The 13,538-nt window shown below is 43.6% G+C and overlaps 1 protein-coding gene across 1 annotated transcript in view; it reads left to right on the top strand.

Annotated features, from left to right (window-relative positions):
• The window catches only part of GNS (glucosamine (N-acetyl)-6-sulfatase), a 33,881-nt gene extending 30,506 nt beyond the window's left edge, over positions 1–3,375 (top strand). The window contains exon 14 of the mRNA XM_069489861.1: positions 1,047–3,375. Within this exon, the coding sequence (XP_069345962.1) occupies positions 1,047–1,125 (79 nt within the window). The 3' untranslated portion in view covers positions 1,126–3,375. The remainder of the gene's footprint in view (positions 1–1,046) is intronic.
• The last annotated feature ends 10,163 nt before the right edge of the window (positions 3,376–13,538 follow it).

The following is a 13,538-nucleotide window of genomic DNA, read 5'->3' as shown; positions in this document are numbered from 1 at the left end:
ACCTGATTTTCTGTTTTAAATTCCTTAGCCCTGAGTATACTTTCCTTTGGGCCTATGGAATCCTTCAAAATGGGGTCAGCAGACTAGATCCTGCAGGCCCAATCCAGCTACCACCTGTTGGAACACAGCCGCACACATTCATTTACGTATTGTCTTTGGCTGCTTTTGCGCTTCAGCAACTAAGGTGAATGGTTGAGACAGAGACTGCATGGCCCACAAACCCTAAAATATTTACTATCTGGCCCTTTACTAAAAAAGTCCGCCAACCACTGCTCTAAAATTCAGTAGTAGCTCCTTATCCTCAGGGGGTACATTTCAGGATCCTCAGTGAATGCCTGAAACCCCACAGATAGTACCGAACCTGATTGGCATCGATAGGAACATGTTTCTGCTCATGTCTTCCCCCAAATTTAATGCCTTTTCCATCTTAACTAAGCACTTTTCACACACTGTGGCCATAACTTTTGCAGTTTGAGATGTGACAGCAAAACTAGCATGAATTTCTTTTTGCTTCTTCACAATTTCACAGATAGAATATTCATTCTTACCACAGATCTTAGCAACCTCAGCTATGATTTTTTTTCTTTCCTTATTGAGAACTTTCACTTTTTTACTTAAGCACTTTACAGCTTTTCTTTGGCGTATCCAAATTGCCACATCACTACTCCTGCGCTTTGCGGCCGTTACTAAGTAAAATAAGGGTGGCTTGAACGCAAGCCTTGCAATAGTGCCACAGTCGATCACCTCCATCCCCTCAAAAACCAACTTAAATCTTGCCACTGTCTGATGCCTTTCAAGATTAACCTGACACCTACCGTGTGTCTCCTATCAACTTAACACTACGTGATTTTGTGCTTGCTAACTTGTGATGGAAATGTTCTTAACTGTTAAGTACTCATGTTTTGTACTGTAGACTTTCTCACTAGATTCCCTTCTGGTGATTTAATTGTTCCTTTTACATCCTTCCTGCCGTCATTTCCACTGAATAATATTCTGAATGCAGCTAGCGAGAGTTAATATGACGTTCTTTTTTTTTTCCTCCCCAGATACAGGTTTGACCCTCGTCTCATGTTCAGCAATCATGGCAGTGTCAGGACTCGAAGGTTTTCAAAACATCTTCTGTAGCGACCGTGCCCGGCCTCTACAGTTGGATCCCTGCACGTCTCTTTCTGATGAAGTGATTGTAGTAGGTCTGTAGCTAGTCTTCAGGACCACGCCTGGAAGAGTTTCTGGACTGGCTTTGTTTTAAGTTGTGTTCGAAAAAACAACCCAATCAGCTGACCCTTGTGCAATGTGTTAAACTGTGAACTCTGCCCACGTGTCAGGAGTGGCTATCCCTGGTCTCTTCCTCAAGGTCTTTTGTTCTCACTATATCCTTTCTGTCCTGGGGCCATAGTTCTTGATTATTGCCCACGTGGTCAGAGTCTGAATTTGTAAATCCATTCAGATAAATGTCAATACTTTAGGGCAAAACAAAAAGCAACAACACAAAACACACAACCTTTTGGTGTATAGCTTGACCTAAAATCAAAGGACCTACATAGCATTTCAGATTGAGCACTTCACTATCAGAAATACTTGCATAGCATTTCGGATTGAGCACTTCACTGTCAGAAATACTAACATCACATGGCTTGAATAACCATCTGAGCTAAATCCTCTGAGTAAGAACAGGTACCCTTGTTTTTAAATGAGTAGAGATACCTTATTTATAATATCCATCACACCATGGTAAGGTTGCAAATTTAGAACCTGTCAACCAAGCTGTTCATTTGTTTGGAATCCTAGGCTGGTGCTGCACTGACATAGAGCGATAAGCTGTGGTAAGACTAACTCCAGCCAGCTCTTGAAGGTGACAGCCATCTGCTCTCCATGACCACATGGAGTGCCAGTTAACACTAGGAAATTGAGGAAATGGCTCTTGAGACTTTGCCCTCTGAGATCTGAAAGACAAAGAGGTTTAGGAAGATCAGCAGGGAAGAACTGGCAAGGGTCGGGTTGGTGAAGGTTGTGTTTTCTGAGGGCCTTCTGTAGGTAGGGCTCTTGGGCTGACAGGTTGAAGGCCTGTCCCTGGGATTCATGAAGTTCGTGCCTGTCCAGCAGGGAGCCTGAGTTTCAGTTCCACGCGTGAAATCATTTTGACTCTCTCTGCATTTTGCTGTCATTCTGTTTACTTGTTTTAAGGTGTAAAGATTTCTTGTAGTTGATGCAAAGTTATCAGCTACTTTATCTCCTTCTCCTTCCCGCCACCTCCTTCCCCTTTCAGTTCGGTTCTTCCTGAGGTTTTGGAGTCTTGTTTAACTAGGGCCCCATTCAGTACTCCCCTGTCAAAATCAAATCTTTTTAGGTTTCCTCACCATTTAGAACATCTACATTTTTATGTTTTTTGTCTCGAAAACCAATTCCATTTCTAATGTTTTCTTCACAAGAAAGCTAATTGGTGGTGAGACAGCAGGAAAGGAGGAAGAGCTGTAGTTTATAACTTGTTCAACTCAGGCACAAAGTGATTTTAGCTTTATTTAAGGCCTTCTGTCCAGCTTTAAACACTTTGTAAGGCATGGCCATGAGTAGCTTTTCTGTCAGAATCCCAGAGAGCCATGTGGGTTGATAGCCATTGGGGTTATTCCTTTACCTCACGTGACCCCAGCAACTGTGGTGGTATCTTGAAGTGAAATAGGCAAGTGAAATCAACACCTCTGCTGTGAACGTTTTAGAGAAACTCTCAAAATTTTGTAACTAAAAGCAAACTACATTGTTGAATATGGGCATCAGCTTTCTTCTCCACCTTGAGTCTTAACATTAGTAATCAACTTCCACGTTAATGAGAGCTGACCATAGTTATTCCCAAATAAAAAGAAACCAACTCTTACCAGGTCCTGGACTGTGATGTCATATTGCTCGGTTTTATGATGCTGGTTCCCGAAAGCAGGTGAAGTGATGAAAGTGACGCGAGTCAGCGGCCGACCGCATCTGCGCCACACTGCTCTCACATTCAGTTCAGCTGGTGTGTTCGGGTGGCGAGGTGCGGTGAGGACCTCCTTGTACCTCTTCTGTTTTGAGTGCATTTCCTACCTAACCTCTGAATGGCCTCTAATTTTACTTTTTCTCTTAAACTGGCTTCACTCTGGATCTGTGGTAAAAACTTTCATAAAGAGACCTCAATTTATGGCCTAACGGACTACAAAATGCACTGATGTTTTCAGAATGTTTATGTCTAAGGGACCCACTGCAAGAGGCTTGCCTTGTTCTTTTAGTTGTACTCATTTGGATTTTGATTATTTCCCCATTTAAGAAGGTCAGTTCCATGTCCGTCGGTGCCCTTCAGAGCAGAGAACCATATAAACGTTAGGAATGAGCAGAGGCCTTAGGAGTAAACAGAGACTTTTGCCTTAGAAGATTTCCTACTACAGAAGCTCTCTCACATACAATTACAAGGTCGGGAACACCTTTTGAGCATCTTTGAATTTGACAAATGGTGCTGTTGCAAACACACGTTAATTGACGACACCAGGGTTCTTATACAAAATAGTAATGATAGCCATGGAAGTTATACCTTACTCTATAAGAAATGTTCTTAAATTTACTTTAGTGTCTAAACTAAGGATTAGTGCTTTTTTAATAAAAGAAGATTAAGTTGTCCCAGGATCCTTATTTAAGAGAAAGCAAAGGGTATTTCAGCTGGCCCACCAGTGGAATTAGATGGGTATATTTGGGTTCTTTAGTTTTACCAACACATAGTTCCTACTGAATTTTGTAAATTCCTGTTTGCTTCATCTGTTCCTAGAAGTTATTCTGCCCTTGCTCTCTGTCATCTCAGTCATTTGACTTAGAAAGTGCCCTTCAAAAGGACCCTGTTCACTGCTGCACTTTTCAATGAATTAAAATTTATTTCTGTTCTAGTGAGAATGTGTCCTTTGTTTTAGTTCACAAGTAGTAATTCTGACAAGATGTTTTTTTCTCCTGGTGCAGTTTAATGTTTTGATCACTCACCTAATACTGGAAATGGGCTGTTTCTTTGTCAGATTCTGTTGAGTCTCTACCTAGATGGCTCTTATGTACATGGTCCCTACTGGTTGATAATCCCTGAATGAAGTACCATGTGGAAAATCCTTCCCAATAAATCTGTATTCATTACAGTTTTGGGGGAAAGAAAGCTTATCTGGGCTGGTATCCACACGGATAGACTAAGCTCACCTTCAGTGGTGCTTTGTCTTGATAGCCAGACATGAGACCCATTCCCTAGAAAAGGAGTGACTTCTTACGGGGCCAACAAACTTCTTAAAGGGATAGATAACTAATACTTTAGGTTATCACAACTGCTTGCTTACCTTTCCTGTTATAGCACAAAAGTCGCCATAGATAGTACATAAATGAATATATGTGTGGCTATGTTTAAAAAAAACTTTTTGTAAAACAAGTAGGCCATAATTGCCAACTCCAGACCTTGTAGTCTGCCTCATACCTTAGCAATTATGAAGATCATGTAGAAATCAAGATGTTAGAAGACACCCATACAATTGCCAGATTACTATCAGAAGAACAGATAATTCGGGTATGATATAATGTGATACAATCTCAGGGTCATTTGTAAGGGTCTAGGATTTGATTGTAACCTTGCAAGCTAGTAAGCCTGTTTCATGGATGCTGGCAGAAGGTGAGACATCTGGGTTAAAGACAAAGGACTCTGTTATAGCACAGCAAGCAGCATGAGCCTGACAGTTCACCCTTGCTCCCAAGTCCTACAGGTGTGATGCAAAAGGCCCAGATGGATGGGGGTTTTGTTACAGGAAAGGAACACTGAGCTTGGGGAACCTGCTGTTTTATAGCAAGCACTAAGTAAGCCTGCTCTTTGTTCCTACAAACACATCTCTAAGGGATGGTCTGCATAAAAAGCAGTCAGGGCCTTGCATTCTTGGCTTACCCAGCAAGAATGTGCTGGGATGCTTGGGCCAATAGTGGATTGCCTCTCCCAAGACTGTCAGCTGTTTAATAGCAGGGATCACCTAGCTGCATGTTTGTCCTCCCTCCACAAAGGCTAGGACACTAGATCAGGCCAAGAGTAGCAGTTGTAGACCTAACTGCTTGAGATTTTTTTTCTATGTGGGATCTAAGGCCAAGAAACTGGGGGGTAAGAAAAATGGGTGCTGGCCTTTTTAGGTTTCAAGACAGAAGACACCAAGACCTTAAAGCGCTGGAAAAGGAAAAGATAACAGGTCGGGCGCGGTGGCTCACACCTATAATCCTAGCACTCTGGGAGGCCAAGGCAGGAGGATCGCTCGAGGTCAGGAGTTCAAGACCAGCCTCAGCAAGAGCGAGATCCTGTCTCTACTAAAAAATGGAAATTATCTGGACAACTAAAAATATATAGAAAAAATTAGCCAGGCATGGTGGCACATGCCTGTAGTCCCAGCGACTCGGCAGGCTGAGGCAGAAGGATTGCTTAAACCCAGGAGTTTGAGGTTGCTGTGAGCTAGGCTGACGCCAGGGCATTCTAGCCAGGGCAAAAGAGCAAAACTCTGTCTCCAAAAAAAAAAAAAAAAAGGAAAAGATAACATAAGGTTAAACATCCAGGTCAGACTTACTTTCCAGAGCTACCTAGTCTGACCTTTGTCTAAATTCTGGAGAAAGGAGGAAAATAGAGTAAAGCCTCTGTGATCACTGACCAAATAGAAAAAAGATGGTACAGGGCACCCATAAAGTCACCAAATTGCTACCACAAAAATAGGAAATTTGGTTATATCACAATGTCAAGCCATCAATGAGGAACAGAATGTTCATTTGCATAGACTCACAAAGTGAGGGTAAGTATTAGACTACTAGATCTATTTTTTAAAACTTACCCCACCTATTCCCACTGAGACTGTAACCCACCCTAGAACCAAATTCCCTACAGAATTAGTCCTTGTTTTGTCTTCTTTCACTATCACCAGTGGATTTAAAGGGCTGGTCATATGTATACCTTGAAGTCTATTGAGGTAAGAGCCAACAACCAGAGAACCCAAAGGACACAAGCTGAAAGCATTGTGTTGACCCCTCTACTGATGGCCTAGGAATCATGATGTAAGACAAGATTTATGTGTGGGACATGGGAGTTAGCTCCTAGGGTACTGTAGAGTAGATGACAGTTCTAAATTTTAGTCTTTGAGAGAAAGATTTCTTTACCACCTATTGCTGGTGACCTGAGATCCATATACATGTCCTCAACCTGCAGCTCTAGATGATGACAGATCATCAAAGGATAGATATAAAGTATGCTTGTAATTATCATTTTTCACAACAAAAACAGTTCCACAGGGTAGGTTTTTTTCCCCCTCAGCTTAATTTACCCAAACTCACAAAGCTATTTAGTGAGAGTCAGGATTTCAAAGATCTGGCTTCAAAGACATCTTCTCATTAAACTCTGCTGTCTCCATCATCTGTGAAGGATTTGTCCCACCTCATCATATATCTGCGCGTCTACTCTGCCTGGCAGTGAGCTTCGTTATGAAAGGGAATTACTCTGTTCCTCCAAGACATTATGTAGCATGAAAAGCGAACTTGTCTCTCATACCTGTACTTACAGGGAAACTACAGTTTCAGACTAACACTGGGAGGTACCACAACTATGCAAATGGCTTCTTGTCCTGGTCTACAGCGTTGCTGGTGGAAAAGTAAAAGAGGGCTCCTCTCTACACCTCATTTAACTATTTCCAGCATGGCTGTGGTAGCCTGCCTCCAAAATGGCTCCTGACGCTCCTGTGCAGTCTCCTCCCACAATGCACCAGGGGTGGCCCCAGTGGCCAGTAAAACAGAGCACATGGGATGGAGTGTGGCTTCAGAGGCTAGGCTGTAAGCGACGTGGCTGCTTCTGCCTGGCTCTCTCTCGGATTACTCTGGGAGAAACCTGCCACCAAATCATGAGGACACTCAAGTAGCCGTAGGTCAAGGTTCACACGGGGAGGATCTGAACCTCCCAAAAACAACCGGCCCCAATCTGCAGCCGTGTGAATGAATGAGCCATAGAAGCAGATCCTCCAGCCCCAGTCAAGACTTCAGATGACTGCAGCCCTAGCCAGCACCTTAACTGCAGCCTCATGAGAGACCCCCAAGCAAGGACCATCACGCTAAGCTGCTCCCAAACTCCTGACCCACAGAATATAAAAAGGTGATTTAACAATTGTTTAATGTTGTTTTAAGCCTCCGATTTGGGGCTAATTTGTTATGCAGCAACATATAACTAATATAATGACCAAAGCTGGTGTACTAAGAGAAACTGAGCCAGCCTTTTGCCAAAACCTATCCAATTAGACGACAGGGGCAGGCCAAAGCTCGCCAGTGATAGAGGCTCAACTTGTCTCCAAAGTGGGGAAATAATCTTATGTAAATTACATACTCAAAGAATATAAATAAACACTGGTTTCCAGCTATTGTTACTAAAACCAAGTAGAAGCTTCTTTGTTGGAACGGCTGCTAAAATGTCCTCAGCACATGTTGGGAAATATTTTAGCATACTCTTGGCTGGCAGGCTCCAGTCACAAATCCACGTCTCTGTCCAGTAGGTCTCCCTAACTCCCAAAAGCTGGTGCGGGGGGTGAGGGGGGGGAGCAGCGGCTCGGGAGAGCTGCTCATTAGCAGCTGCAGTAGCCAGGGGTCTGGCTTGGCTTCCCAGCCACCTGTTGTCACTACTTCATGCCTCCTCCCAATGCTGGGAAAGCAAGTAGCTCAGATGCACAAATTGATTCTGTTCCTGCTTATGTCCATAAGAGAGTGGTTGCTTTGTGTACTTTCCTCCTCGGCCCCCTCTACCCCCGGTCTCCCGGCATCTCCCAGATTAGGTGAGCAGCAACTTTATCAGGCCTGAGATCTACACGACAACCTAGATTCTTTCTAGCTGTCTGGAAAGAGTGAATGACTCACCTACCAGAGCAGGTTTTGCCTTAGACTACGCTCTCATGGCTGCTCCCACAGAGAAGGAAGCCCATGGTGCCATGTCTGGGCCTCTGCACAGCAGGGGATAACAAAACTTTGGCCCACAACCATACTGGCCCCTTTCCTTCTTCCTGTAATGCCATGGAAGGCCTTAAGGGTTCAGCCAGAGGTGAGCACTGACCATATGGGGACAGGAAGTTCAGGGCCTGCCTGTAGAGGAGCGTCTTCCTGTCTCACAGCTGCCCAAGTGGCTGTTTCCAGACATGGCTGTGAAATGTTTAGTCCCACAAATTTTGTGCCCTGCAGCTAGGAGGGATGCAAAGTGAGCTCAAGATACGGTCCAGTCTCCAAGGAGATTCCTATCTAGGGGGAGAATTTACTTGCATGAAAACACTGCCTAGAAACAAAGGTCAAGGCCCCCAGACTGCACCTACACGCGGCCCTCTGCTCCAGATCACTCAGCACCACTCTCTGCCCTACGTTGATGTGACACCATGAGCAGCCGTAGTCCCAGCCGTACTGAGCAATATTGGCTCTAACATGTCAGGGAAGAAATGACTGTATATATGGGGAGCAACAAGGGAAGGCACTAAACGATTTCTTGGCCTACTGATCAATCTAGAACCTACAGTGTTTTGCTTTTAACTCCGTTTTCTTCCCTAAGCATGAATTTTTAAAAACAAAAACAAAATACTTTTCTGCTTGAAAAAATGACCCTCTTGGAAACTGGCACTTAGGATGCTTCTAGACAAATTTTAGTGTCAACATTATAGGTAAGCATCTTGGCCCAGTAGTAAAGCAGCTATAGCAACACTGTAGAAACAAAAAGTCAGAAAATAATAACCACTGTACACTATGCCAGGATTTACTGTGTACAAGATACTTTCACATTCACTATCTTGTCTGGTCCTCACAACAGCCCTGGTAAGCAACCAGGTGATGCCCTCTCCATTTTACAGGGAAAAAAAATCAGGTTTGATTCAGAGCAATTGCCATCATGAATTTTAACTCAGCTCTTGCCAAAGATGAACTCTTAACCTGGGGAGAATTATTTAGCCTGAAAGTTCTTTTCTCACAATAATAGAGAAAAAACTGCAAGAGTGACCCTGATACAACAAGCTGCCAAAAAGAAAGACCCTCAGACACCAGTCCCCATCATGCAGAAAACATTCACGTAAGTTACGAATTGTGCTAGGTAACTCTTTCTCTTTGAGATCTCAGCTTTAGGCTGGGTGTGGAGACTCACGCCTGTAATCCTAGCACCCTGGGAGGCCCAGGCGACAGGATCACTTGAGGTCAGGAGTTCAAGACCAGCCTCAGCAAGAGTGAGACTCCGTCTCTAATAAAAATAGAAAGAAACTAGCTGGACAACTAAAAATAGAAAACATTAGTCGGGCATGGTGGCACGCCTGTAGTCCCAGCTACGTGGGAGGCTGAGGCAGGAGGATCGCTTGAGCCTAGGAGTTTAAGGTTGCTATTAGCTAGGCTGACGCCACGGCACTGTAGCATGGGCAACAGAGTAAGACTCTGTCTCAAAAAAAAAAAAAAAAAAAAAGAAATTCTCAGCTTTAAATCATTTCCTCAAGGATGCCTTTTCTGGCCTCCTACATTATACATCCACAGAATCTGGAATTTTTATTTATTTATTTATTTTTAAGACAGAGTCTGGCTCTGTTGCCCGGGCTAGAGTGCCGTGGCGTCTCCCCAGCTCACAGCAACCTCAAATTCCTGGGCTCGAGCAATCCTCCTGCCTCAGCCTCCCACGTAGCTGGGACTACAGGTGTGCCACCATGCCCGGCTCATTTTTTCTATATATATTTTTAGTTGTCCAGATAATTTCTTTCTATTTTTAGTAGAGACGGGGTCTCGCTCTTGCTCAGGCTGGTCTCGAACTCCTGACCTTGAGTGATCCACCCGCGTCGGCCTCCCAGAGTGCTAGGATTACAGGCGTGAGCCACCGTGCCCGGCATGAATTTTATCTCTATGACTAGTTTACATTCTACACGGACTCTGATTTCCATGAACTGAGTCCATAATGTTCTCACTCACCATAATCTACCCAGTTCCTAACATCCTTGGGTGGTTTGTGAATATTTGTTGAATGAATGAAAATAAGAGACTTGATGTTCAAGTTTACTTTCATGCAAAGAGCAAAACACACTAATGTAAACGAAAGATTTAAAAAAAAGTTGTAAGAATACAGGTATCACAGAATACAAGAACATTAAACAAGATACATTCATTCCTTAAATATGATTGCAATGAGTTCCAAAACGGAAGGAGGCAAGCATGGGAGGAAGGAAGGGAGGAGGCCACATGTAGACCCTACTGTGTTTCCAATAATGCGAAAGGATGCTTAAATGTCAAGTTAGAGTATTGTTGATCACTTGTGTTAAAGTTACATACTGCAGACACCTGTAAACTCGGCAAATTCTTGAGGGAACAAAGAAGTTGGCGGCGGCGGCAGCACTTGTCATCTGGCAAGCTTTTCAGAAGCTAGGCAAAATGTGTAATGAGAACTTACCTTTTTTTTGGCAGGAAATAACAGTAATTTTTAATGAAACTTATTTCAGTGTAAGGACCTAACATATGAACGTATCAAGTCTGTCTGTACAATCTGTAGTGACATCATTTCTCTTGTTAATGATACTGGTACATTTGTGTCTTCTCTTTCTTTCCTGACCAGTCTGGCTAGAGGCTTATTAATTCTGTTGATCTTCTCACACAATCAACTTTGGTTTCATTGATTTTGTTTCTGTTTTTAGTTTCATTAATTTCCACCCTTATTATGATGCTTCTTTTCTTCTGCATGCTTTGGGTTTAATTTGCTTTTCTTTTCCTAGTTTAAGGTGGAAGCTGAGGTCACTGATTTGAGACCTTTAATCTTTTCTAGTATAGATATGTAGTGCTCTAAATTTCCCTCTACTATTTCAGTTCTTGATCCCATAGAAGAAACAAGCACACGAGCACAGAGCTCATGTAAACAAAGAAAATTCTGTACTACAGGAAGAGGGTTACCATGAAGCCCCCAACGGCTGGAAAACACCAGGTGGGTTCTCAATGTACTCTCTCCATCTCCCAGAGGCCGCATGGCGCCTCGGCCCCGATATAAGGTCCAACGGTGGGCTCAGCTTCTGGTCCAGACGTATCCCTCACTGACTGACTAGAATTCCTGTTTATTTATTTAAAAATTTTTGAGAAAGTCAAATTGACCAATGAGAGGTCTAAAATCCAATTAGGCATGTCCGGGGGAACAGGGTCACCATACTGTTCACAGAATTGTCCTTTCCAGGGCTAAGTGAGGCAGGTCAGGATGCTCTTTGCAGGCTAGTCATTACTCTCAATTTGGAAGTAATTTATTCAAAATTTAAAAACGAGGAGTAGGAGGGAATACTCCGTGCACAATGACGTATCCCTTCAGCCTCGGAAACATTCTGCAGAGCTCTAGGACGTGCAGTTAGTATTTGACACACTACGGGCTGCTTACTGAAAGGGCAGATTCCCAGGGCCCACTACCGGAGATTCTGAATCAGTAGCCTCGGGGTAAGAGGGAAGAAAAATCTGCCTTTTTAGCATCAGCACCTTCCACTCTTCTGAAGACAGTTCATGAAGAAATAGTGTGGTAACCTCATTTTATCTTGAAATCTCTCCCAGCAGATCCTAAACACTGCTTTTTCCTAAACACCAACATCATAAATAACTTTCCACAAGACCTACCGTGCCTCTGCCTAGTAACATAGAAAGAAACACAAGCTGGGGGGGCAGGGGATCAGAGGGACAGAGGGAACAGGAATATTGTTCCTGGCCTCACTCACACCCCTACACACTAACTGGTTATCTTCATTGGAGCCCATTCTCTGCCCCAGCACACACAAACTCCCATAATAATTTTATGTAGATAAAAGCAAAGAACTTGGACCTTTCTGAAGGCCCAACCCGAGCTCCTCAATTCCTATGGTTGCCCTTACATTATCAGACAAGCATCTTTTATTGATAAGGCATTAGATGATATGCTCAATCTTACCTAAAATTAATTGACTTTGAGTGTTTTCCTTGCAGAGATCACACATGCAAGAAAAATATTTGAAATGTTTGCCATGCTGAAAACTACCTGAAGATGTCACAATTCTGAGCAAAATGTCTGAATTTAACCTGTTGCCTCCCTGCCTGCAAAAGTAATAATGCAAGAATTCTAAGTGTGGCAAGACTTGCTGCCCAGAATTCCTAGAATTTAAGCAAATTTTATTGCACCTGTAAACGGAAAGCCCTCCTTGAGCAGAGCCCTCTAGAACGCCACTTCAGAGAAAGGAACCCCACGGGGCCTAATGAATCCCACACGTCCACAAAAGTGGCTCAACTGAGCGCAGTGCACGTGCCAGGCAAACACAAACCAGACACACGACCTTAACGACCAAGGTGCACCATAACCAGGACTCCTTGTTTAGAAAGAGAGAAAAAATGAACTCTCCTGGTTAAAATAACTCCCTCCAAAAACAAAGCCAAATCCCAATTCTTTTGAAGTTTACAAAGAGTCCTGATGTTTTGTTGTTTGTGTGTAAACATTTGAAGGTTCCAGTGCTCACATTTCTCAGAAACAGGAAGAAGAAAGGAGCTTTTGGAGTCCAGCTGCCGCCAAGTGCAGCCTCAGCCAAACGCATGAGGATCACAGCAGTACTCTGGAAATGACCATTTAAGATCAAAGGGTCTGTCTTCTACCCTGCCATTCTCACCTCCTAGAATTAATAGGGAAAGATCTGCCACAAAATGAAACCAAAACTAACAAACATAAAACCCCAAACCCAAACCCAACGCTGCAGACGGAATAAATACATTTGGCCTGAGTTGGTCAGATAAGCCTGCCAGTCGCCCCCTTCCCCTGCTGTTCCCCCCCCACCCCCGCCTTCTGCCCCGCCCCCTCCATCCTCATACAGAGCTGCTTTCTTGCCCATTTAATTAAGCAAATAGTGATTCAACACAGACAAGTGGTACACTTTGGGCTTTGAATACTTAGTTCCTTGTGTTCCTTTGGAGAGCACAATTCTTGATTGAGAGGTAGTTAAATGTTTCCTGGCTCCTGCAGAGCTCTGACTTCTTCTGAAGCTGTTCTTCTGGGGGTTCCAAGGGAATTGTCTGGCAGCGAGAACACTGCGTTTGGTTACCTGTCTTGTCAGTTTCTCCCATGCAACAGAATCTCTAAACGAAAACACAGGCTGGTGTTTCATTCTACATATAATCACCTAAATGAAATGATAAACGAACAACAATGGATGAGAAAGCACCCTGACATCAACAAAGCCCAACTGCACCAAAACAGGCCCACTTTCAGAGGAACTGTCCATTCGAGGCAATCTAACAGGCTTTTGCTTTTTTTAAAGACTAGTCAAGTGCAGTAGTGAGAAAGGGAGAAAGAGTAGAACAAGGAGTTCAATCTGCACCTGACTGAACAATCGAGAATTCACTGCCTTTGGACTAGCCTTGATCTTTTAATTAACAGGCATTTAAACTGGAAAACTGGGTAGAGTGTACAGAAGATAGATGGAGAAACCGAGCAGCTCGCTCACTCACACAGTGGCCCTGGGCAAGCTGCAGAACCCCAATGTGTGTTTCCTATCCGCAAAAGGGGGATACGA

The sequence above is a fragment of the Eulemur rufifrons genome, chromosome 16 (assembly GCF_041146395.1).
Source record: "Eulemur rufifrons isolate Redbay chromosome 16, OSU_ERuf_1, whole genome shotgun sequence".
In the NCBI taxonomy this organism is placed as follows: domain Eukaryota; kingdom Metazoa; phylum Chordata; class Mammalia; order Primates; family Lemuridae; genus Eulemur; species Eulemur rufifrons.
This window is presented reverse-complemented; position numbering and strand designations above follow the sequence as displayed.